This window comes from Dendropsophus ebraccatus, chromosome 2 (genome assembly GCF_027789765.1).
Source record: "Dendropsophus ebraccatus isolate aDenEbr1 chromosome 2, aDenEbr1.pat, whole genome shotgun sequence".
In the NCBI taxonomy this organism is placed as follows: domain Eukaryota; kingdom Metazoa; phylum Chordata; class Amphibia; order Anura; family Hylidae; genus Dendropsophus; species Dendropsophus ebraccatus.
This window is the reverse complement of record NC_091455.1, coordinates 50,315,294-50,338,081: the sequence shown is the minus strand read 5'-3', so window position 1 is coordinate 50,338,081 and position 22,788 is coordinate 50,315,294. Positions and strand designations below refer to the sequence as shown.

The following is a 22,788-nucleotide window of genomic DNA, read 5'->3' as shown; positions in this document are numbered from 1 at the left end:
ACATCGGTAACGATGTCCTTGCAGCTCTTGTCAAACGATTATTGGGCCGTGTAATAGGCCCAGTAAACGAGCAACGATCTAGCAGATCGCTGCTCGTTTACAGGTATTATCGGGCCCTGCTCGGCCCATGTAATACCACCCTAAGTGTCCTGCTTATGTGTTACCCCACACTCCAATATCCAACAATTTATTAATTCCATCTCACACAACAGCCACCAACCATAGGCTGAAGAACCAGAAACCTTTCCAATACACATAGCACAAGAAGAATTTATACACGTTCCTATCAGACATTGCTCTAATTCCTCCTAGTCACATTGGCTTATGTCAGCAGAAGCTTCGATATTCTGTAATGCCCTCGTGAGCAAACTGAGGCACTCTGGATTAGGATTCAAGCTTTCAAGGACAAGGTGTGATTCATTGATTCGTTAGGTTTATTCTTACTATATTACATAAAAGTATAATTTTTCACGCATACACAATATTAAGTATAATAAAGCTCTAACTATGAAACGCTTAAGACACACTGATGTTCTTAGAGTCTGGTGTTACAAAGGCCGTGAAGCACGTAGCTATGAGATCAGGGCTCTAGAATTTAAATTCACAATGGCTGTAGAGTCTTTAGCATGGAGGCAACTTTTTTTTTCAGTACAAACTAGTAGCATCACTCCAAGGCATGACCAATTCATTCCTCACACCACAGTGATGCTGCTAGTGAAGTGATGGCAAGTCAACACAATAGCAGTCTCCTCTTCCCTTAAAGGGGTCATCCAGGATTAGTAAAAGCACAGTTACTTTCTTGCAAAAACAGCACCACTCCTGTCCTCAGGTTGTGTGTGGTATTACAATTCAGCTCCATTCACTTTAATTGAACTGAGCTGCAAAACCCAAACTAAGGACAAGAGTGGTCCTCTTTCTTGAAAAAAAAAAAAACTGCAGCGATTGGGAACCTCTGGCCCTTCAGCTGTTGCAAAACTATAATGCACATCATGCCTTGTCAGCCAAAGCTTAAGCTGTCCAAGCATGATGGGAACTGTAGTTTTGTATCAGCTGGAGAGCAAAAGGTTCCCTATCCCTGCCTTAAGGACAGTAGACACCATTGCAACCATTTTCCACCAAATTTGTCTAAATCTTTGCAATAGGCCGTAATTTAAAAAAAAATGTATTAACAGTTCCTATACAAGTCTCCATGGTAACAGACAACAAATAAACCCGTAGTCATCTTCTTATATCTGTCCTGCAATTCTGGCTACCCTACTAAAATGTATGTTAGCAAAATGGAAAGGAATAAATGGAAAAAAAAAAATAAATTTAACAAATTAGGCTACATTCACACGCTCTGTAGTTTTGTCTGTAATTGCAGATCTGCAATTACAAACAAATTTAGGGTCAATTGATTTAAATTGGGCTATTTACAACGTCCTTATATTTACGGATCTGCAAGAATAACTGGGGGCACAGATGGTCCCATAAAAGTCTATGGGAGCATCCATAATTTTTAAGGGGGGAAAAAAAAAAAAAAAAAAAAAAAAAGAGAAATCATTTTAAACCATTTTGCTGAAAATTTATGAAATTGCGGATGATCACAGACATCCTATATGGTCCTGAAAAACTGCTGAAGTGTGAATGTGGCCTTAGACTATACACAGTTTGTTGTCTATTGCCATGGACATGCATAGACTGCATAGGAGCTGTAGTACCAAAGTGACAAGAATTTTTTTTTATCCACAACTACTGCCAAGTTGCTATACTGTTGAGCTGATAAAGTGGTCGCAATTGGTACCTAGTCTTTTATAGTCCCTCGCCATCACGTTCGGACTGTGCGTATCAGCATTAGACATTCCCATCAGCATTAAAGGCAGCAATATTGTTGAAAAATGCACAGACCATCAGTCACAGATTGTTCCAATCTAAAAGCTAAAATAACCATGAAAAGCTTTTTACTCCCCCAAATTACACACGTCTTCATGCAGCGAAAAGGAGTTTAATATACTTTCCAATGTACAAGAATTTTTTAAACTATTTCAAACTGTGGCCCAGCCATCTTATTACATATTTATATATTTATATATATTTATGTATTCTCCTCCTCCTGGTGGAACCTCTCTCACCGATCATGAATGATCCATGGGCTCAGCTATGCTGGCTATTTCTGTGTCCTGGCTGTCCATCTCTTCTGGATCATCTGTAGATACTGAAGACTGAACTTTAGGTCTAACAGATAAAGATGATGATATAGAGCTCCCAACATTACCGGTAGGTGCTAGAGGTCCCACAGTCGTATCTACATTCCCCCGTGAAGGGCTGCCTATAGGCTTTGAGGAAAGCCATTCTCCCTTCTTTGGCGAAGTATCAGATCCTGATAATGGTTCTGCATTTTGATCCCGTAAGTGCTTATCCATAGAAGCCTGAATGGAAGAAACCATTTCTTGCAATTTTTTCCTTTGGGCCTCAATTAAATTAGGGTCAAGCTGGCGACCATCTCTCATAGTGACCACTCCGGGAGCGACTCTGATAAGCTCACTATCATTTGATGTAGACATAAAGGATGAGGAATCAGAATGTGCTGCAGTGCTATGGAGGTTTGCTGTTGAGCTAGGCTTAGTTGTAGCTCTGGTTCTCTGGTTATGTTCTGGACTCGTGGAGGCTGTCCCTAGAGAGTGCCCTTTGCCTTGAAAGACAGTGACATTGTGATGCTGCTCAGACTTCTTCTTCACCACACCACCGCTGCCCAGTTTCATCAGTCCGTGTGAAGGACTGGACTCTCTGCTTCTAGAAGATGCTTCAGAACGCACCTGAGCCAGCGCCTCTTTCACCAAATCCTCAACCTCAGGGCCGATCGGAAAATGGCCGGCAGCGTCCACGCACAGTTCTAGACGGTCTTCAGCCGCATTGTAAACAAATGTTTTGTTAGGTAGGTACGGAAATGTGCAGTGTTTTCCATCAACCACTCCTGAAACACAAAAAAATATAAAGCTTTTAAACAATGAAATATTTTTATAAAAAGATAAAAAATAGTAAAGCAAAGATTTTACCTAATAAATGTATTGTAATAATGGCACTGAACAAGCAATCTATTGTACCTGTCATTAGAAAATATTTTGGTCGATAAGGGTCTGAGCGTTCACGCCCTGGCCGATGAGGAGAACGAGGCGGGAGAAGTCTGCGTGCAGCACGCTCTCTCCCGGTTCTGTGTTATGTGACCTGGATGGCTACATAATGTAAGACTATGGAGCCTTTCAAGTCAGATGGATACAGAGCAGGGAGAGGAGCGCACAGCAGTGAGGACTTCTCCCATCTCATTCTCCTAATCAGTCATGATCTGAACACTCAAAAGGTTTTTCTAATGAAAGGTACTTTTTAAGGGAAACACTTACATGGAACATCACTATGAAACTGCTGACAGCATTTAATAGCAGTGACAGCAGGGTACCTTTAGTTTGTATATCCGTGGGTCCAATATGTGAGAATATAATATTGTATAAAGTGTCTCAGAGGCGTATCATCCCTCTCCATGCTATTGCTTTGCCCCCTCCGTCCCACCAGCTATAATAGACAGACAAGGCTTGCCAAACTCTGATAAAAGACCATGCAAGTGCTGTTCTTATCCCAGTTAAAGGGAACCTGTAACCTCCGCACCCAGGGCAGAACCTACCCCTGAACCCCCAATACTTGCCCCTCCCTGCCAGCCCTGCTGCAGAGAAATTGTTACCCCCATGTCCACGGCACCTAATATGCAAATTAGAAGAGATGAGTCTCATGTCCATAGGAAGTTACTGGAGTGTGGACGTGTGGACGCTGATTTCTCTGCAGCAGGACCCGCAGCAGCAGGCTCTATTGAGGGGTCAGGTGGTGACAGCTTCCCTTTAAGCTGGAAACCCAGGTAAAAAGGGACAGCCCTACCTGTCAGTCATAACTGGAGAGGTGGAAAGGACAGGGCAATGGAGGGGAAGAGGCAATGCAGCTCAAGGCACTTAAGTATGCCAGCCACACTTTACACAGCCAGACAAAATGTTTTATTTACATTGGATCTACAAACTAAAAGATAGAATTACTGTCTGCCATCATCAGAGTGGCTCCACCAAGACTACAAGCAGTTTATGATCATAAAGCACAAGTGCCGATCAAAGTCCTACTTCGGCCTTTAGGTACAGAGTTCAAAGGTTACCTTTATACAATCCCTTTAAGTTGCTATTTGTAACTTATTCACGGAAGGAATATTCGCACATAAATCTCAGTGTCAAATATTAACTAAATACAAACATAGGCCTGAGCAGACACAGGAGTAAGTAAGTGATTTCCACTTTGTATTTTGTTAAACAGGTAAGTACAGAGTCAAAGCAGAGGGACTTGATGATGGGGTACGAATGGGATACCATATTTGCCCATGGGTATCAGAGGGTACCGTAGGGCATCTGATTACAGGATAGGTCATTTCACAGCTTTCTATTACTTATCGGATAAATAGACACTACTATAACTTATAAAGCATAACAGGGGACTGCATAGGCTATAACCCATTTAAAGTGTCCCAGTCATTTGCAAAAACTTTTGAACAGTCAGGTGTTGGGGGGTAGAAAAGTACACCGCTCTTTTTACTTTATTTTTAACATGGACCCCTATGTATGACAGAGACCATAGGCAGACATCTGAGGTATACATCAGGTGGTCCCTGACATATACCTCCGATGTACACTAAACCAATGTGAAGGCAGCCTAACATGAAGGAAAACTAGCAAGCAGCGAGGCCTCACTTTACCCATGTTTTTCTTCATAATATTGTAAAAAACACCGCCCTGCTGGAAGAGATGAGGCAGGCCTTTAGCATAGGACCAGACATCTTCTCCTGTAAGACAAAAGCACAGAAATGTAGATCAGTGCCAGCATCATAGCACAAAACACAATGAGAAAAATACAATAAAAGAAATCTAAATCTGCTTATCAATGTGAAAAATAAATAGGGATTATATGCCATGAATATAGATGAGCATTATACATTATTATGCACCCCAGATACATACAGTAACTCGGATTATAGGCTATTACCCAGAAGGTCTGCAATGCTATAAGATTCAGGCGGCCATAATAAACTATCACTGACAGTATCGCCCCCATTAGTGTCATGTAAAAAGGGAATTACACAGCGACAGCGTATATGTAGGGAAAAAGAATCAGATTTGTAGACCCGACCCTGCCGGTGATACCTGTCATATGTTCAAGGTAAAATAATTTACTGCAATAGTATAGATATAGCAAAGCCAGATAAAGCATATTACGGCGAGAGATAAAAAGAGAGAAAGCTGCAATGTCATCCTGGATATAAGAACTAAAGAAGAAAAATAAGAGCAGCAGCGCCGTTATGGCTGAATCTGGGAGGGGGGTTCTTCCTACAACAAAACTAAGAAATGGCTCCCCCCAAAAACATAAAGACACAAAAAAAACTTCAGAAGAAATAAAAAAGGAACAAGGTTATGCAGGTAGCCAAAGCCTGTCAGCAACTACATATCATAGTGCAACATCTGGGCTCATAGTGACTAAGCAGATAACAGACTGGACACGTTATCAACCCTATGGACATCTACAGCAAACCTCCCGTCAGACGACGCAAACACTTGTATTGGGTAAATGAAGCCAAATATAAAAATCATGAAATATGTTACCGTTTTATCCGTATAGTGTCTGGTTACGTTTGCTCACTCACACCTCTCCAGTCTGCAGACTTGGCTACGGCTATTACATACGTACACACACACTCAGGCTGGGTTCACACTACGTACATTTCAGTCAGTATTGTGGTCCTCATATTGCAACCAAAACCAGGAGTGGATTAAAAACACAGAAAGGATCTGTTCACACAATGGTGAAATTGAGTGGATGGCTGCCATTTAATGGCAAATATTTGCTGTTATTTTAAAACAACGGCTGTTATATTGAAATAATGGCCGTTATTTACTGTTATATGGCGGCCATCCACTCAATTACACCATTGTGTGAACAGATCCTTTCTGTGTTTTTAATCCACTCCTGGTTTTGGTTGCAATGAGGACCACAATACTGAGTGAAATATACATAGTGTGAACCCAGCCTCAACGTGTGTGTGTATATAATATATATATATGTCCTCTTATTCGACGCCTCTTTACTTGAATACACCTACCTGTCTGATAAGAACTAAATACTTACCTGGGCTCTTGCCATGCTGGGGATATTAACAAATAGGCTTATATATTGTCCAGAGCAGAAAATGGACAAACAAAGACCGTCAGGTTTACTGTGTTATACATAAATGCCATCTCTCAGTCTTCACAGTATCTCGACACAAAGCAGCCTACGCATTTTAAATGACCATTGTTAACCATTCTAATGCTCCGAACATGTCAGCTGCTAGTGTCAAGACGGCTTTCATTCTGTGTGTAACACAATCAAGTTGTAAGGTTTAATCGATCTGCTGGACTCTATCCTATAATTTTCCTAGGAATATATACTACTTACTCCAAATCTAAGAGCACAGTGTGATACAGAACTGTACTTTTGACGGGTTAGCAGTTTACTGAGAGTACTGAAAAGCGCTCACTACTTCAGCTGTACGTAAGTGTATGTGAACAGGGTCATCTACCAGCGCAAAAGAAAGAGCGTGCCTTCCCCAACTCCAAAGTACCCCCCCCACACACACAGACACAGACACACACACACGCAACATAAGGTCGTAGACTACAAAAACATAAGAACCAAAAAGTTATAATCCCTAGGCCAATTTCACATGAGCCCATTACTTGCACATTACAGATGCCCCAGCCTGATGACCTGAACTGACAGCTATCACTGGGGTCTATGGGGAAAATATGCTATAAAGCCTCAGTGTATCCACAACATAGACAGACATGCTCCGGATATAAAACCCACAATGGTGGTTATTTTTCTGGAAGATTTTCACAGTACATGGGTGAGATTTCTACAACCCGCATGGTCCTTGTCATTTCAGGAGTGAAGAAACACAATGGAGCAAAAACAAGGTGCCTCCTGTGGTGGCACAGGGAACAAGAGGTACCACACGAACGGGGGGGTATAAGCCCCGAAACGTGGCATCTTTGTGCTGTATACAATAAACACAGGTATTTCTGCACTTTGGACTTTTAAAGGGAACCTGTCACCGGGGACGCCTGACCCCCCAGTGCAGCCCTTGGATACTTACCCTTTGCGGCGAGTCCCGCTCCTGGAACCGGTCCAGGGACGAAGCTATCAGCGCCGAAGCCGTGCGCATACGCTGCAGAGATGAGTCCAATGCCCATAAGACAATGACGGCTCCATTCATTCTCTATGGGCATTGGACTCATCTCTGCAGCGCGCGCGCACGGCTGCGGGCACTGATGTCTTGCTGGAAAGGGTAAGTATCCGGGGGCTGCACCGGAGCGTCGGGCGGGCTCTGTGCCAGCGTCCCCGGTGACAGGTCCCCTTTAAGCATGATTTTTTTGGAGAGAGCAGACCCAGAGTACCACAACTTTTTTGGGGGTTGTTCTTTTCTGTACTTTAGGAGTGTGTGACTTTCTATCCCTTCTCTTATTATTTCAGGTGCACAAACACACACACAAAAAAGTCCTGTCAGTTCTGTTTATACAACCTCATGTGCTTTTTGTGCAAATTCTAATATACCCAATGGCAGGGTTAAAATAAACAAAATAAGCTGTGTCCTTATTGGAACTAAAAAAAAAAAAAAAAAATTATATATAATGAAAAAACAAAACAGCAGAACCAAAACCATGTTTTGGCCCTGGAAAACCCTTAAAGTGGACCTGTCAGCAGCATTTTGCAGGGTACAGTATGTTTAGAAGGTGTTTTAAAGCTCAGCTGCAAACGCTGAATGCCGCGGCCCTTCTTACCATGAATCAGGAGAGAACTCATTCCAAGCCATCTCTCCAGCACTGAGATATACGATTTAGAAGTTTTCAGTGAATTAGGAGATATCCACTGGGCATTCCCCTGGGATGTAAAAGCCCAGCAGCGTTCAGCTTCTAAAGCTTATATGTCAGTACTGAAATAAAGCTATATCTCCTGATTCCGGGTAAGAAGCCTTATTATACGCTGCTTTACTTTACCAAATGGCTGACCTTAAACCAGAGGAAAGCGGACACTCACCAGCCAGTTCCCTGGAAAGACCCCAGCAAATTCGCTTATGCCCATTAGATCTGTCCTATTCATTGTGCAAACAAAGCAGCAGATTAAAGGCCCTATTTCACCAAGCAATTATCGGCTGATACACGATATAATAGGTGATCCTAAAAGGAAACGATCAGCAGACATGCACAATATTGGCTGATCATTGTCTTTCCAACACGCTGAAAAAAAACAAAAAAAACCGATACCGATAGTAATGGTCTGCTGGCCATCTGTCCGTGTAATAGAAGTGGCAGCAGCAGATCGCCACTATTCCCAGACAACCTAAAGATCGTCCAGGCAGCCCCCCCGCTCGCTGTTGATGCGTGTAATAGCACTGACAGTGAGCGGGGAACAAGGGGCAAGCGAGCTTGCTCCTTTAATATCAGCCTGTGTAATAGGGCTTATTCCCACATCCCATATCGTACAGATGATAAGAATGGGGAAGCCCTATAATGGAATGTTTCCCCACCAGTATGATGCATCAATATCATGCCGGGAGTGGGGAAGAAACTGTTTGAACCTCCACGGCTGTGTCCCTTAGGGCAGATTACCAGCCAATAATTGTTTGGTGTAATACTGCGTTTACACAGAACGATTATCGTGCTAATTTGCACGATAACGATCGAATTCGAACGATAATCGTACGTGTAAACGCAGCAAACGATCAAACAACGAGCGAGAAATCGTTCATTTTGATCTTTGAACATGTTCTCAAATCGTCGTTGGTCGTTCGCAAAAAATTTGCAGATCGTTCCGTGTAAACAGTCGTTCACCGATTTAACCTATGTGTGAGATAGACTTAAGCGATCAGAAAACGATCGCAAAACGATTTTTCCGTACGATATATCGTTCCGCTGATCGTCAATACGAAATCGTTACTCGTACAATCGGGCGAATTGTTGCTTCGTGTAAACACAGCATGAAAGGCAACAATCAGCCGACATGCATTATGTCAGCTGATCATTGTCCTAAAGCATGTTTTAATGGCAATGGCCATTACTTTCCATATAACTTCCTCAGTTTTCAAGATCTTTGCTTGCTGTCATTGCATTCAGCAGTGGTGGTCATGTGATGGACACACTGCTCTGATACACTGTAACAACAATGTAACAAGCCCCGCACCCATGTGCCCATCACAGGACCAGGACCAGCTGCCGGCAATGACTGTTCCTGCCCAGTGACTTAGCAGATCTTACAAGTCCTGAGAAATGAAACAGAAAGTACATTGTGTCATTGTATAACTTATCATTCCCTGTTTCCACCATAGGTTCTGTGTATATAACCTATACAGAATCATTAGCGGGTCCAAAGAACATCATGTATCCAGAGCAAACACAGAAGCAGCTCCATATCCGATAACAATACAATTAGGAGGAAATGCATCATCCAAATGTACAGCCAAGAAGCAAACCTGCACTTACTGAGGAACCCAGGAGGCTGCTGGCAGAGACGTCTGATCTGACGCCAGGGAAATTTGGTGCACTACAAGTGCTGGGTAAACATGGCAACCTACACCTAGATCAGTGGTCTCCAACCTCTGGCTCCTCAACTGTTGGGAAACTACAACACCTAACATGCTCTGACAGTCTCCTTCTTTCTCAACACTGGTGGGGCCACAGGCTGGAGACCACAGAGCAATAAAAAATATTAAAGGGGTACGTACTCCGGCACTGGAAAGCTTTTTACAAATTACTGCAGTAATATAGAAAATAATAAAGATGTTATTCTCACCTCACCGCACTCCCCTGGGGTCCTGCAGCAACTTTGAGACCCCGCTGAACGAGCCTGCCCACAGAGGGGGGGGGGGGGGAATCGTTTAGTCGGGGACCCAAAGATATGACAGGAGGACACTGGGTTGAGCGTGGTGAGGTAAGAATATCATCTTTATTATTGTCTACTTTATTATTGTCTACTTTATTATTGTAAAAGTTGTTCAATCAGGAGTACCCATTTAAAGGGATTGTGCACATTTGAAAAACCATTAGGCTGAGTTTTAACATGGTAGCTGCCATCTCGTCGACACCGATCACAGCTTATTGCTGGGGATTGCAACCTAAAGGAAATCCGTAAGGCCATTCGCATGTAATAAGCTGAGGTGAAGGCTAATGGTGCAATAACACATATGTTACCCTTTCTAAAGCGAGGGGCCTCTGCAGAAGTCCTAAAATAAGGGTTTGACCTGACTGAAGGAGGATGTGCTGGAAGCGATGCTGAGTGACCATACCGCGGCACTTCAGCTGCTTGCCCTCGCCTCCCTGACACTTGAGCTCAGAATTAGAACCTGATTTTATGACTTCTGCAGAGGACCTCAGCTTGCACCATGCTTGCAGTTCATAGTGTGAACATGGGCTGACAGATTCACTTTAAAGGGGTCAAAGTTAGAAAAACATAGCCACTTTTTTTTTTTTTTTTTTTAACAGAAACAGCTCCGCTCTTGCATCTCTGCTCAATTCAAGTGAATGAAGCCCAGTTGTTATTCCAAATAAACAAACAGAGAGCAAGTGTGGCACTGTTTTGTTAAAAAAAAAAAAAAGCAGCTAGTTCTCCTAATCCTGGATAACCAGTTCTAACAAGTTAATATTTTTAAGTGGAGAAGCCCCTTTGAGGGTGATAGAGTGGAAATGTCTGCTTCTCTCTCTCTTTCTGTGGTTGCTGGCAAATGGCAGATCAGTGGCAGCGCCATGTGTTAGACCTCCACCTATCTCCTGCAGCTCCCATAGGGAATTAAAGGGGTCATCCAGCACTACAAAAACATGGCCACTTTCTTCCAGAGACAGCCCCACTCTTGTCTCCAGCTTGGGCGGGGTTTTGCTGCTCAGTTCCATTAAAGTGAATGGAGCTTAATTGCAAACCGCACCTGAACTGGAGACAAGCGTCGTGTTGTTTCTGAAAAAAAGTGGCCATGTTTTTGTAGCACTGGATAACCCCTTTAATGAAGTGGTGGTGTGCATGTACCATTCTGATGGGATAACTCAGGTCCCTATTCTTAAAGGAGTACTCCAGTGTCTTTCATATCAACCGGTGTCAGAAAGTTATACAGATTTGTAATTTACATCTATTTAAAAATCTCAAATCATCCTATACTTATCAGCTGCTGTATGTCCTGCAGGAAGTGGTGTATTCTTTCCGGTCTGACATGCTGCTCAGGAACTGTCCAGTGCAGCAACAAATCCCCATAAAATTTGTGTCAGACTGGAAAGAATGCACTGCTTCCTGCAGGGCAAACAGCAGCTGCTAAGTACTGGAAGACTGGAGATTTTTTTTTTTAAATAGAAGTGAATTACAAATCTACTAAACTTTGACACCAGTGGATCTGATCCCCTTTAAGATCACATGGGGTTTCAGCAGTCAGTCCCATCCATGATCAGCTATTAAAGGGGTTCTCCCGCCATTACTAGTCTTCCCCTTTTCTCAGCATAGGGGATAACTGGTAATGGTGGGAGAACCCCTTAACATACACCTAACCACATACAACATTACATTGGAAAAAATTGTTAAATCGTGCAACAAAACTCTGTATTTCTTACCCATAAGGGTTGCCAGCAAACACAAGGAGTACATCTCCTTATCAATCTGGTCTTGAAGCTCCTTGGAAACCGATTTCACGGACACAGCAGAATCCTCCTCGGAGACAGAATGGGCTGAGTGAGCAGACGGGTGATGGACAGGTTTCTCTTTGGCCTTTAAAATCTCTACTGTCACCCGGTCGCCATGTTGTAAAGGTAAGGGTTCGTTCTCCATGCCATCCTTTGGTGGTAGCAGCTCTTTTGGGGGGAATCCATAGCGAATGCACTGTAAGTACGGAGGAATGTCCAACTCTCTTGCTATTCCTTCCTGCAGCTCAGAGAAGGTGGTGGAGGATTTTAAGGTGAGCATCGCCTGGCGGCCATCATTGGTGGTGATGCGGATTTTCTTTTCTTTGGAGGACGTCGGGGAGTAAGGCGTTTTTGTGGGCGTTGAAGGACCGGATGCAGGACCATCTCTGACCACCCCAGGAGAGGAAGATCTGGCCTGTCCTTTCTGTTCCTGTTTAATCTTGTCGGACTTGCGCTTCTGCACTACAGACGCTTGCTCTGTAATGTTCTGCTGAATCTTCCTTTCCGTTTTGCTCATGTTCAACTCTTCCTTGTGCAAAGTTTTGGCCTTTTGGCCGGTGAGAATGATTTTTGTCGGTAAATGGGAATCGGAGTCCTGTTCGGGTTTCACATCGTCCACCCGCTGAATGTGAGCACCGTCTATAGACACAGGGGTATAGTCATCGGGATTCTTTTTGGCAGTCTGATGTAATATCGTATTCACAACCTTCTGGACCAGAATTTCACTGCCAAATTCCCCCGGAAAGTGCTTGGTGACTAGTTTCATGGCAACATCATAGACATTACTGTTCAGACCGGGGTCACTTTCATACTGGAACCAGTAGACTGTTTCCCGCACGACTCTTCCGCCCCACTCTAGCGTTATAGGGAAGGCTTCAGGCAAGTTGTCATACTCTTTACCATCCCAGTAATGCTTAAAGCCACAACCACATTTGCCCCCATAAGATCTGGTGTTAGTTCTGTCTCCATCCAGATAGACGATGGACGCATCGCTCCTCACTCTACGTACCGAGTTCCCCCGACACCAGTTGCAACTGGTCAAATTGCTCAACGTAAAGTCAGGTACTAAAATATCATTTACGGCATCGTAAGAACAGACAATGTTATTGAGGGGGAAGCTGTAATTCTTATCCGGCTTCAGTTGACCATGGGTTGACTTTGCTAGGTTATATAGCTTGCCACCTGGAGCCAACCACTCTGGGGGCACCAGAAGTTCGGAGAGCGCCCCACATATGAGGCATTTGTGAAGGCGATTTTCCAGCACTGCCTTCTTGGCGGCGGCCGTCACTTCCTCCGGCTGAATGCCAATGACACCAGTCCTTCTGTAAAAATATTGGTGCACATCTGCCACCAGACTGGGGTGGATCCCATGCTTGTCCATGAACACTTCTTCCATAGCAGCAACCAGACGCAGCAGATACTTGTCCTGCAGACTCCGATCTCCTCCGATGACGCAGCCACCGTCCTCCTCCAACTTTACGTACTTACGGATCAGATCCTGCGGCACCCCCCAGGCTTTGGGAAGTAGTTTTCGGGGTAATTTGGGTAGGGGTCCACCTTTGATCCCCACTAAAGGGATGTAATGATTCCGCCCAGAGCTGCTCCAGGCGATGCATATCGGCTTATTCAGTTGTCCGTCTTTGCCTTTGCAATTCTCCACCGGGATCAAACCAGGAAGGAACGTGGCGGAATAATCCCCCGAACTCCTCATACCGCTTAAGGAATCGAGCAAGATGATAGGACGGTGGAGGACGTTGGCGAGGCCGAAGATGTGTATGTTACGCAGACCTAGAGGGACGCCTTCTGGGGGGACGAACCAGGGGTCGCACTCATTGATGATGTCTTCCCACTCGGCTACGTCAATGAAGTCATGGAACAAGGCCTTGTATCTGTCCAGGTTTTCCTTCAGGTGTTTCTTAAGATTTTCTCGTAGAGCGTGCCAGAACAGCTCCCTGCCCACCAGAGCCCGAGACACGGCGTGCACCAGGCAGTGCCCGTCCCCATCCACGTGCACGGGGATAAAGCACTCCTGGTTGTTGTTGGCCTTCTTGATGTCCTCCAAGGTGTCGTGCAGGTAGAGCAGGCTTCCGGAGCGGTCCTTGCCATAGGCCACCGTGTCCACATGCTCGGGCTCGATGAGGAAGGCCCGGTCACCCAGCAGGGAGCAGTCGAATACGTCGCCCTGGTTCATGTCCCGCAGCAGCTTTGCCTTGCCCGTGGCCTTGTCCATGCCATAGCGGGCCAGGATGGGGGACAGCAGCTTGCAGTGGTAGTTGGAGAGCCCCATGACTTTCACCATGTCTGTGTTCCTCCGGGGGGTCCCGGCCACCCCCAGCAGGGCGTTCCTCAGCAGGTTGTGGAGCACCACGTCCGGCTCGGTGACCTCCTCCACCTCCAGCAGCTGCCTCTGCTCATGCCTCTGGCCGCAGTCCGTGCACTCGATACTGGCAGATCCCTGAGCCGGGAAGAAGAGCCGGGCCCTGCACTTCGGGTCGGGACAGGTCCCTGAAAAGATGCGCCGATCTTTCCTCCTCTGCTGCTGCGCCTGAGCCGGGGACTGCGGAGGCTGCTGAGACATGGCTGCTCCCAGGTGACGGTCACCGCTGGCTCATCCTCCTCCGCCGGCCCGAGCACCAGCAACAGCAACGGTCCCCAATGCGGAAGCACAACCCCCGCTCGCCGCCAGCTGCCGCTCCGCCCTTCTCTGTTTCGGAGCCGTTGACAGACGTAACGGCCCCCTTTTCACTTAAACCACGCCCACTCTGCATCCTGAGCATCGCGGTCGTTGTAGTTTTAAGAAGCGCTTTATGCTCGTGTACCGCACTGCCCGGGAACTACAACATCCAGGGTGCATTGCGAGGCACACCCGGAAGTGGCGATGAAGCCGCTGCCCGTCGCTGTGTGGGCAATGTGCTGCTTCTCATAGGTTATGGAGATGCTGGATGACAGCTGGGGGGAGGAGCCTGGACTTCCTGTTATTTTTTTATTCTGCTTGGTTAGGCTGTGTCATCTACAGGTGCTGAGTCTGGTGTGGCCCAAACACTGCAGATAGTAACTGGGAAAGGACTACAACCCCCAGCATTGCAGGATAGTGTCCTTATAAAAAGCCAGCGATGCATAACTGTACAAGAGTACACTATCTGCATATAGGAACTGTACCAAGTTATAGAGAAGTAGCCAGCCTTACAGGGAACCTGTCACACTGGCAATACAGACATCATATTATAGACCAGGAGCAGCTGAGCGGATTCATATATATATATATATATCTTTCTTTGTGGGAAGGGTTCCAGGATTACTTGTCATTTACCTATGTAGATCTCTGATCATTCTGGGCTATGTAGTCTTGTGGGTGGTCAGCTACTTTGTGTATGATGGTGTGGTGATCCAGGTGACGCGTTTCGTTGCTTACTTAGGTGCAGAGCATTTCATGGATTTCTCTTGGCCCCTTTTGTTTTGCACTTAGTGCTTTTCAGCTGCACCATTCTGTACGCTTCTGCATTATATGGTCCTGTATGATTCACACTTTACTTATGCAAGTACCATAATACAACAGATTTAGAATCTATGGTTACTATTGTTATTGTGCCATCAGGTAATAAGTATTACCATCCACTCTGCTTTGCTCATTCTGGGCTAAAGACTCAAGTAAAGTGGGTCAAGTCTAGTGGGTGACTGACCGCTCTAACTACATGCCCTCTTGTAACACAGCTGTCATTCTCTGAGTAACACCGCCCACATGACTACTTCTCAAACTACTCAGCTCCACCTGCTGTATAACATGCTGCCTGCCGATTTGACTGCATATTCTATTCCAAAGGTTCTCTTTAAGGGTGTCTTCACACACATACCGTATTGCAGCAGATATCACGTTGCGAGTTCCATAGCAAAATCTGCTGCGATACTTGGTACTGTCTTTTTCTAATGGTTTTACATTCTCGCAGTGGATTTTCCATTGTGCTCCGAAAATGTAGCCCCTTCCCACTTAAGCCTCAGCTGCCAGACTAATAGGTTACCTGGCCGCGCTCCTGCTTGTTTCTCAGGCTCCCGACTTCCTGATGTCCCGCTTAGCCAATCAGGGGCTGCCGCAGGACAGTGCACTGATTGGCTGAGCAGGATGCCAGGGAGCCTGAGAAGCATGCGGGAGCGAGGGCAGGTAATGTATTAGCTTGGCAGCTAGTGGGTTAAAGTGTCACTGTTGTTTAAATTTTTTTTGCAGAAATCAATTGTACAAGACTTGCACTTTGTAATTGGGTTTATTAGCCGAAAAATGCATTTTTATCATGAGAAAGCAGTTTGAAGCTCTCCCCCTGTCTTCATTGTTCTCTATGGAGAGGGGAGGGGTGGAGGTAGATGAGGCACCAAAACAGGACAACAAAGAGTTAATTTACAGCTACATCCCTGGGCTCTCTCCTCTGAAGTCAGCACTGACCTCTCTGACCTCTGAATAGAGGCTTTCACACAGCTCCCGCTGTGTAATCCTTTGTTCTATGCTCTCTGCTACTGACTAATCTCCCTCCTTCCTTCTTCCCCCTCCCCTCTCCATAGAACAAACAGGGTTGTGTCTAATGCAACAAGACATAATTTCCTGATAATGAGCAGTGAATGGAAAAGAGGATGGGGGGGGACACCAGATAATGGCATATTTTCCTAATTAACCCAAGTACAAAGTTTCTTAAAAAGGGAGTGGAAAGGGGCCATAGAAAATTACAGTAAAGCCGTAGAAAATTACAGTACCAAGTATCGCTACAGAACTCGCAACGTGAAATTCGCTAATGAAAAACCGCTGTGAGAATGTAAAGCTATAGAAAATGACAGTACCAAGTATCGCAGTGGATTTCGCTATGGAACTGGCAGCGTGAAATACGCTGCCACATGGTACATGTACAACTGCCCCAAGGGTATGTTCACACTGAGTAAAACAGGAAGAATCCCACCTGTCTCAGTGTCCCATAGCCTGCCTATGGGAGGGCGCACACTCCTCCGCTGCCGTGGTTCTTCACTCAGAGAAGTGACGTGTCACTTCTTTAAATGGAGAGCAGCGACAGCGGAGAAGTGCACGCTCTCCCATAGAGAAACAGTGTCACACTGAGGCAGACGGGCTTCCACGGCTGAACTCTCCTGAATTTTGCCTGTTTTGCTTAGTGTGAACATACCCTAAGGCAGCGATTATTGTGCATCTGTAGCAACAAACAGCCAATTATAAGCAATGGATATGTAATAATTGAGAATATTCTTTGAGTCTCTGTTACAAATTTATTAAAGGTATGCCTAACTCCAAAAGTTATCCCCTATCCACAGGCCCACAATCTTATCAGTGGAGGTCTGACAGCTGGGACCCCCACCTATCTGCAAAACTAAGGGTACCTTTACACAGACAGATTTATCTGACAGATTTTGGAAGCCAAAGCCAGGAATGGATTTGAAAAGTGGATAGATCCCAGTCTTTCCTTTATGACCTGATCCCTGTTTATAGTCTGCTCCTGGTTTTGGCTTTAAAGATCTGTCAGATAAATCTGTCTGTGTAAACACACCATAAGAAAAACTGATCCCCAGACTGAATGTAGCCTTTCATTCTCTATGGACCTGGACATTGCTGATGACTTACAATGATTGAAAGCCCCATAGAGAATGAATAGAGCTTTGGCCACACATGTACAGTGCACTCTGTTCCTCTGTGGGGTAATTTTCCTCTGTTCTTTGGACCCCTACCAATCAGCTAGTTATCTCTTATACTGTAGACCGGAGCTAACTTTTGGAGTTGGGAATACCCCTTTAAAAGGGTTATTCAGCCCTACAAAGACATGGCCACTTTCCCCCTACTGTTGTCTCCAGATTGGATGGGGTTTTAAAACTCAGTTCCATTGAAGTAAATGGAGCTTAATTGCAAACTGCACCTGAACTGGAGACAACAGTAGGGGGAAAAGTGGCCATGTTTTTTGTAGTGCTGGATAACCCCTTTAATGCTTGACACTTTTAAAAGCCTTGAACATGACAGAGGATTATGAGCCAAGGAAGAATCTGCCATAAATGTCTAATGCTAGGTTTACACGGAACGATTATCGGGTGAATTTTCGCGATAACGATCAAATTTGAACGATAATCGTACGTGTAAACACGGCGAACGGTCGATAAATCATTCATTTTGATCTTTTAACATGTTTTTAAATCGTCGTTCACAAAAAAATTCGCCGATCGTTCCGTGTAAACAGTCGTTCACTGATTTTACCTATGTGTGAGATAGGCTTAAGCGATCGCAAAACGATCGCAAAACGAATTTTCTGTACGATATATTGTTCCATCTAAACGCTGATCGTTATAAAAAAAAAATCATTACTTCGAAATCGTTAATCGTACGATCGGGCCAATAATCGCCTCGTGTAAATTTAGCATAATGGCGCGTTTACACAGAAAGATTATCTGACAGAGTATCTGCCAAAGATTTGAAGCCAAATCCAGGAATTGATTTGAAAAGAGGAGAAATCTCAGGCTTTCCTTTTGACCTGTCTTTGGCAGATAATCTGTCAGATAATCTTTCTGTGTAAATGGACCCTAAGTGGAAAACAAGCAATTTAAAGGGGTTACTTATCAGCTGCTGTATGTCCTGCAGGAAGTGGTGTATTCTTTCCAAACTGACTGCTGCCACCTCTGTCCATGTCAGGAACTGTCCAGAGCAGCAGCAACTTCCATAGAAAACCTCTCCTGCTCTGGATATTTCCTGTCTCAGACAGAGGTATCAGCAGAGAGCACTGTGTCAGACTGAAAATAAAACAACATTTCCTGGAGGACATACAGCAGCTGATAAGTATGGGAAGACTTGAGAAGAAGAATAGAGAAGTAAAATTAGAAGAATAGAAGTAAATTGCAAATCTATATAACTTTCTGAAATCAGGTGATCTGAAAGAAAACAAAATCTCTGGATAATGCTATGGGAAAAGTCAGACTGTCCACTAATGTTATACATTGAGGAATACATGAACGGAACAGGTGGAACAGGTTGGATTTTAACCTGCCTGATTTTTATTTGTGTCTGACTACTGCTTTACTTCAACCAGGCCAGTGCTGCTAACACATGTAATGTACTGAACTGGTTTACTATAGATATGGTCCAAGATAAATTAAACAAACTCAATGTAACCAAAGCTCCAGGGCCTGATGGATTGCACCCCAGAGTTCTTAGGGAACTCAGTTCTGTAATTTCACTACCCTTGTATGAAATATTCCGTGATTCTTTGCTTACTGGTATTGTGCCGAGGGACTGGCGTAAGGCAAATGTAATGCCGATCTTCAAAAAGGGCTCTCGAACTTCCCCAGGTAACTACAGACCTGTAAGCTTAACGTCCATTGTGGGGAAACTATTTGAGGGGCTTATAAGGGACTACATCCAGGAATATGTAGTGGCTAATAGTATTATAAGTGATAACCAGCATGGTTTTACTAAGGACAGAAGCTGTCAAACCAACCTAATATGTTTCTATGAAGAGGTAAGTAGAAGCCTGGATGGCGGCGCGGCTGTGGATATCGTGTACCTGGATTTTGCAAAAGCGTTTGACACAGTTCCTCATGGACGTCTGATGGGTAAGTTAAAGTCTATCGGTTTGGAAAATTTAATGTGTAACTGGATTGAAAACTGGCTTAATAATCGTACCCAGAGAGTGGTGGTCAATGATTCCTACTCCGAATGGTCCCCGGTAATAAGTGGTGTACCCCAAGGGTCAGTACTGGGCCCTCTTCTGTTTAACTTGTTTATTAATGATATTGAGAATGGAATTAACAGCAATGTTTCTATCTTTGCAGATGACACCAAGCTTTGTAGTACAGTACAGTCTATGGAGGATGTGCAGATATTACAGGATGACTTAGACACACTGAGTGTTTGGGCGGCCACTTGGCAAATGAGGTTCAATGTGGATAAATGTAAAGTTATGCACCTGGGTACTAATAACCCGCATGCATCATATGTCCTGGGGGGAGTTACTCTGGGAGAGTCACTGATGGAGAAGGATCTGGGTGTACTTGTAGATAATAGACTACAGAACAGCACACAATGTCAGTCAGCTGCTTCTAAGGCCAGCAGGATATTGTCATGCATTAAAACAGGCATGGACTCTCGGGACAGGGATATAATATTACCGCTTTATAAAGCTTTGGTGCGGCCTCATCTGGAGTATGCCATCCAGTTTTGGAACCCGATTCATAAAAAGGATGTTCTAGAGCTGGAGAGGGTACAAAGACGGGCAACTAAACTAATAAGGGGAATGGAGCATCTTAGTTATGAGGAGAGATTAGGGGAGTTACATTTGTTTAGTCTGGAGAAGAGACGTTTAAGGGGAGATATGATTAACTTATTTAAATATATAAATGGCCCCTACAAGAGATATGGGGAAAAGATGTTCCAGGTAAAACCCCCTCAAAGGACAAGAGGGCACTGCCTCCGCCTGGAGAAAAAAAGGTTCAATCTCCGGAGGCGACAAGCCTTCTTTACCATAAGAACTGTGAATCTGTGGAACAGTCTACCACAGGATCTGGTAACAGCAAAAACAGTGGAGGGCTTCAAAACAGGGCTAGACAAGTTCTTAGACCAAAATAATATAAATGCATATGTATAGAACATATCACCCCTCCCCCTTCCCTGTATCCATCCCCTCCTTGGTTGAACTTGATGGACATGTGTCTTATTTCAAACGTATTAACTATGTAACTATGTAACTATATAACCAAAACTCAAATCTTTATATTTATTGTAAAGTCAAACCAAATGGTATGTTTTTGTGCATGTTTTAAATTCTAAATATTTATATGTGTAGTTTTAGTACTGGGTTTGTCCCTGGCTTGAACTGTGCAATAAATATAAGCTATAACATCATCCAGACAGGTGTTATTGAGCTAGTCACATATCGCATACAGTGTTATTATTGGTGGTTTTGTTTCGGTGACACATTCTGCTTCGCTGTGAAATACCAGTATAGACAAAATATTTGTAGACTATCACTTTGTGTTCCAAAAGGTTGTTAGTGGAGGAAGCAGCCACTCTATAGTCCATAGTACAGCTAAATGTGTAATGCTCTGTTTGCTCTTTCACAATCACATGGGGTATACATTTCTCGATTCCTTCTAGCTAATGTTTGCAATGTTTAGGAATTGAACTTTTCTCTTCCCATTAAAAATTCAACATTGTAAACATAAGTGCTGAATTGTCGTTCAGACTTTCTTTTAGAAAATCCCTATTAAAAATTTAGTTGATGTGACCTGCCAAACCGCCTGCGAGAATTATGATTTAAACGGAGCAAATGTTTTTGCTTATCAGTTAGTTTTTGCACTACTGTCAGGACGGGACTCGGGGACACAAGAAAAGGGCAAGCCCTGAAGCTAAACACGCCAAACTGTTCCTGCCTTATGGAGTTGTCTCCTCAACAGGTCGGCCCCAACCTGAAGACTGGTCGCTACTCTAGATATGTGAGACGCAAAGACAGAGACAGGACAATACAAACGCAATAAATACAAGGTCCACAAGCCCGGTCATTAACAAGCGGTCATCGCAGCACAAGGTCAGAACCTAGAAGGGGAAGTCAGGGAGTTAGGCCAAGAATCAGAAACCAGGGAAATCACAACCAGGACAAAGACAGGTAGCTTAGGCACACACAAGGAGACTCTATAGCAGGAAAGGAGGCATGAGAGGGTTAGTAGTCTTATGGAGGCCGGAGTCCCAGCCCCAGAACGTGATTGGGGTAGAGACTCCAGTCCCCAGCCACATCACAGAGCTGACTGGCGGTGCCTCTACGTGTAAAGGCATCCTTACAGGCAGCACTGTAGGTCACGTCGTTATGTTGCATGTGATGCAGTGGAGGTGGTTACACTTGAGGTGGATTTTATAACTACAAAAGGGAAAATAAAGCCAGGCTTGGCTAGAATACTATACAGGATCATGCACCTATCAGTAGTTTTATGATGCTGGAACCACGCTGCAGTGGTTTAGACAAATCATAGCATTAAAACTTTCCAGGAATAGGGCTCTGAGACACCGGGCGGTCCCAGCTGACTTCTTTATACCCCACCTGGCTTGATTGCTATATCTCTCCCTATAATACACATGTAAATCCACCATTGGGACTCATTGCTCTATTGCCATCAGGTTTTAAAACCTCTCTGAAACACTGCAGCATTTTTGAGTAAATCAAAGTCCATGGTGATAGGGAGGCCTACTGCACCTGTTCCCTGCTGCACATGTTTCGGGCAGCATGAAACCACTAATGGTCCTTTTACACGGGACGATTGATCGTTCGTTTTTCCACGATAACGGTCGAATTCGAACGATAATCGTAAGTGTAAACGCAGCGAACGATCAAACGACCAGCAAAAAATCGTTCATTTTGATCTTTCAACATGTTCTCAAATCATTGTTGATCGTTCGCAAAAAATTCGCAGATCGTTCCATGTAAACATTCTTTCAGCGATTTCACCTATGTGTGAGATAGGCTTAAACGATCGCAAAACGATCGCATAGCGAATTTTCCGTACGATGTATCATTCCTTCTAAACGCTGATCGTTATAAAAAAAAACATTGTTCATTCAAAATCGTTAATCGTGCAATCGGGCGAATTATCGCTCCGTGTAAAAGTACCATAACAGGTTCCCTCTATGGTAAACCTACCAAAGAAAATAATAATAATCATGTGAAAGAAGAGAAGAATACTGGTGCATAAAGTACAATATGCTATTATAAGCCTATTTATATTTATCTGTGTTTGTTATTGCCCAGAGCTAGAGATTAGTCTAGTTTCTATTTTCAGTTTTGATTCTTCTATTTAAAGATCACACGTGAAATCTTACATTCTTCCATTTTATTTACAGCGGTAAATCTGCCTTATGCTACCATGACTCTGATAACCTCACTCCCAGCACGCTTGAGAAAGTGTGACAACCGCTCGGATGGGAGCTAAAAGGACTTTATTTCCCTAATACAGCATCTGGACTTTGTGAGCACGTTTGTTGGAAGAATATACCATACCTTGCCCATTTGTATTTCCCAATATTGGA

At 44.2% G+C, this 22,788-nt stretch overlaps 1 protein-coding gene and 1 long non-coding RNA gene across 2 annotated transcripts; one reads left to right on the top strand and one right to left on the bottom strand.

The window, feature by feature from the left end:
- Nucleotides 1–1,029: 1,029 nt before the first annotated feature.
- On the bottom strand, nt 1,030–14,475 carry VCPIP1 (valosin containing protein interacting protein 1). The gene is made up of 3 exons (XM_069957512.1): nt 11,682–14,475; nt 4,760–4,846; nt 1,030–2,953 (listed from the first exon to the last, which is right to left on the bottom strand). Exons 1-3 carry the CDS (start codon nt 14,326–14,328, stop codon nt 2,115–2,117), a joined length of 3,573 nt encoding a protein of 1,190 aa, XP_069813613.1. The 5' UTR covers nt 14,329–14,475; the 3' UTR covers nt 1,030–2,114.
- A 162-nt stretch (nt 14,476–14,637) lies between these two features.
- Nucleotides 14,638–22,788, top strand: LOC138784422 (uncharacterized). Its single transcript, XR_011361838.1, has 3 exons — nt 14,638–14,766; nt 21,168–21,298; nt 22,603–22,788. It is a non-coding gene; the product is annotated as an uncharacterized lncRNA (long non-coding RNA).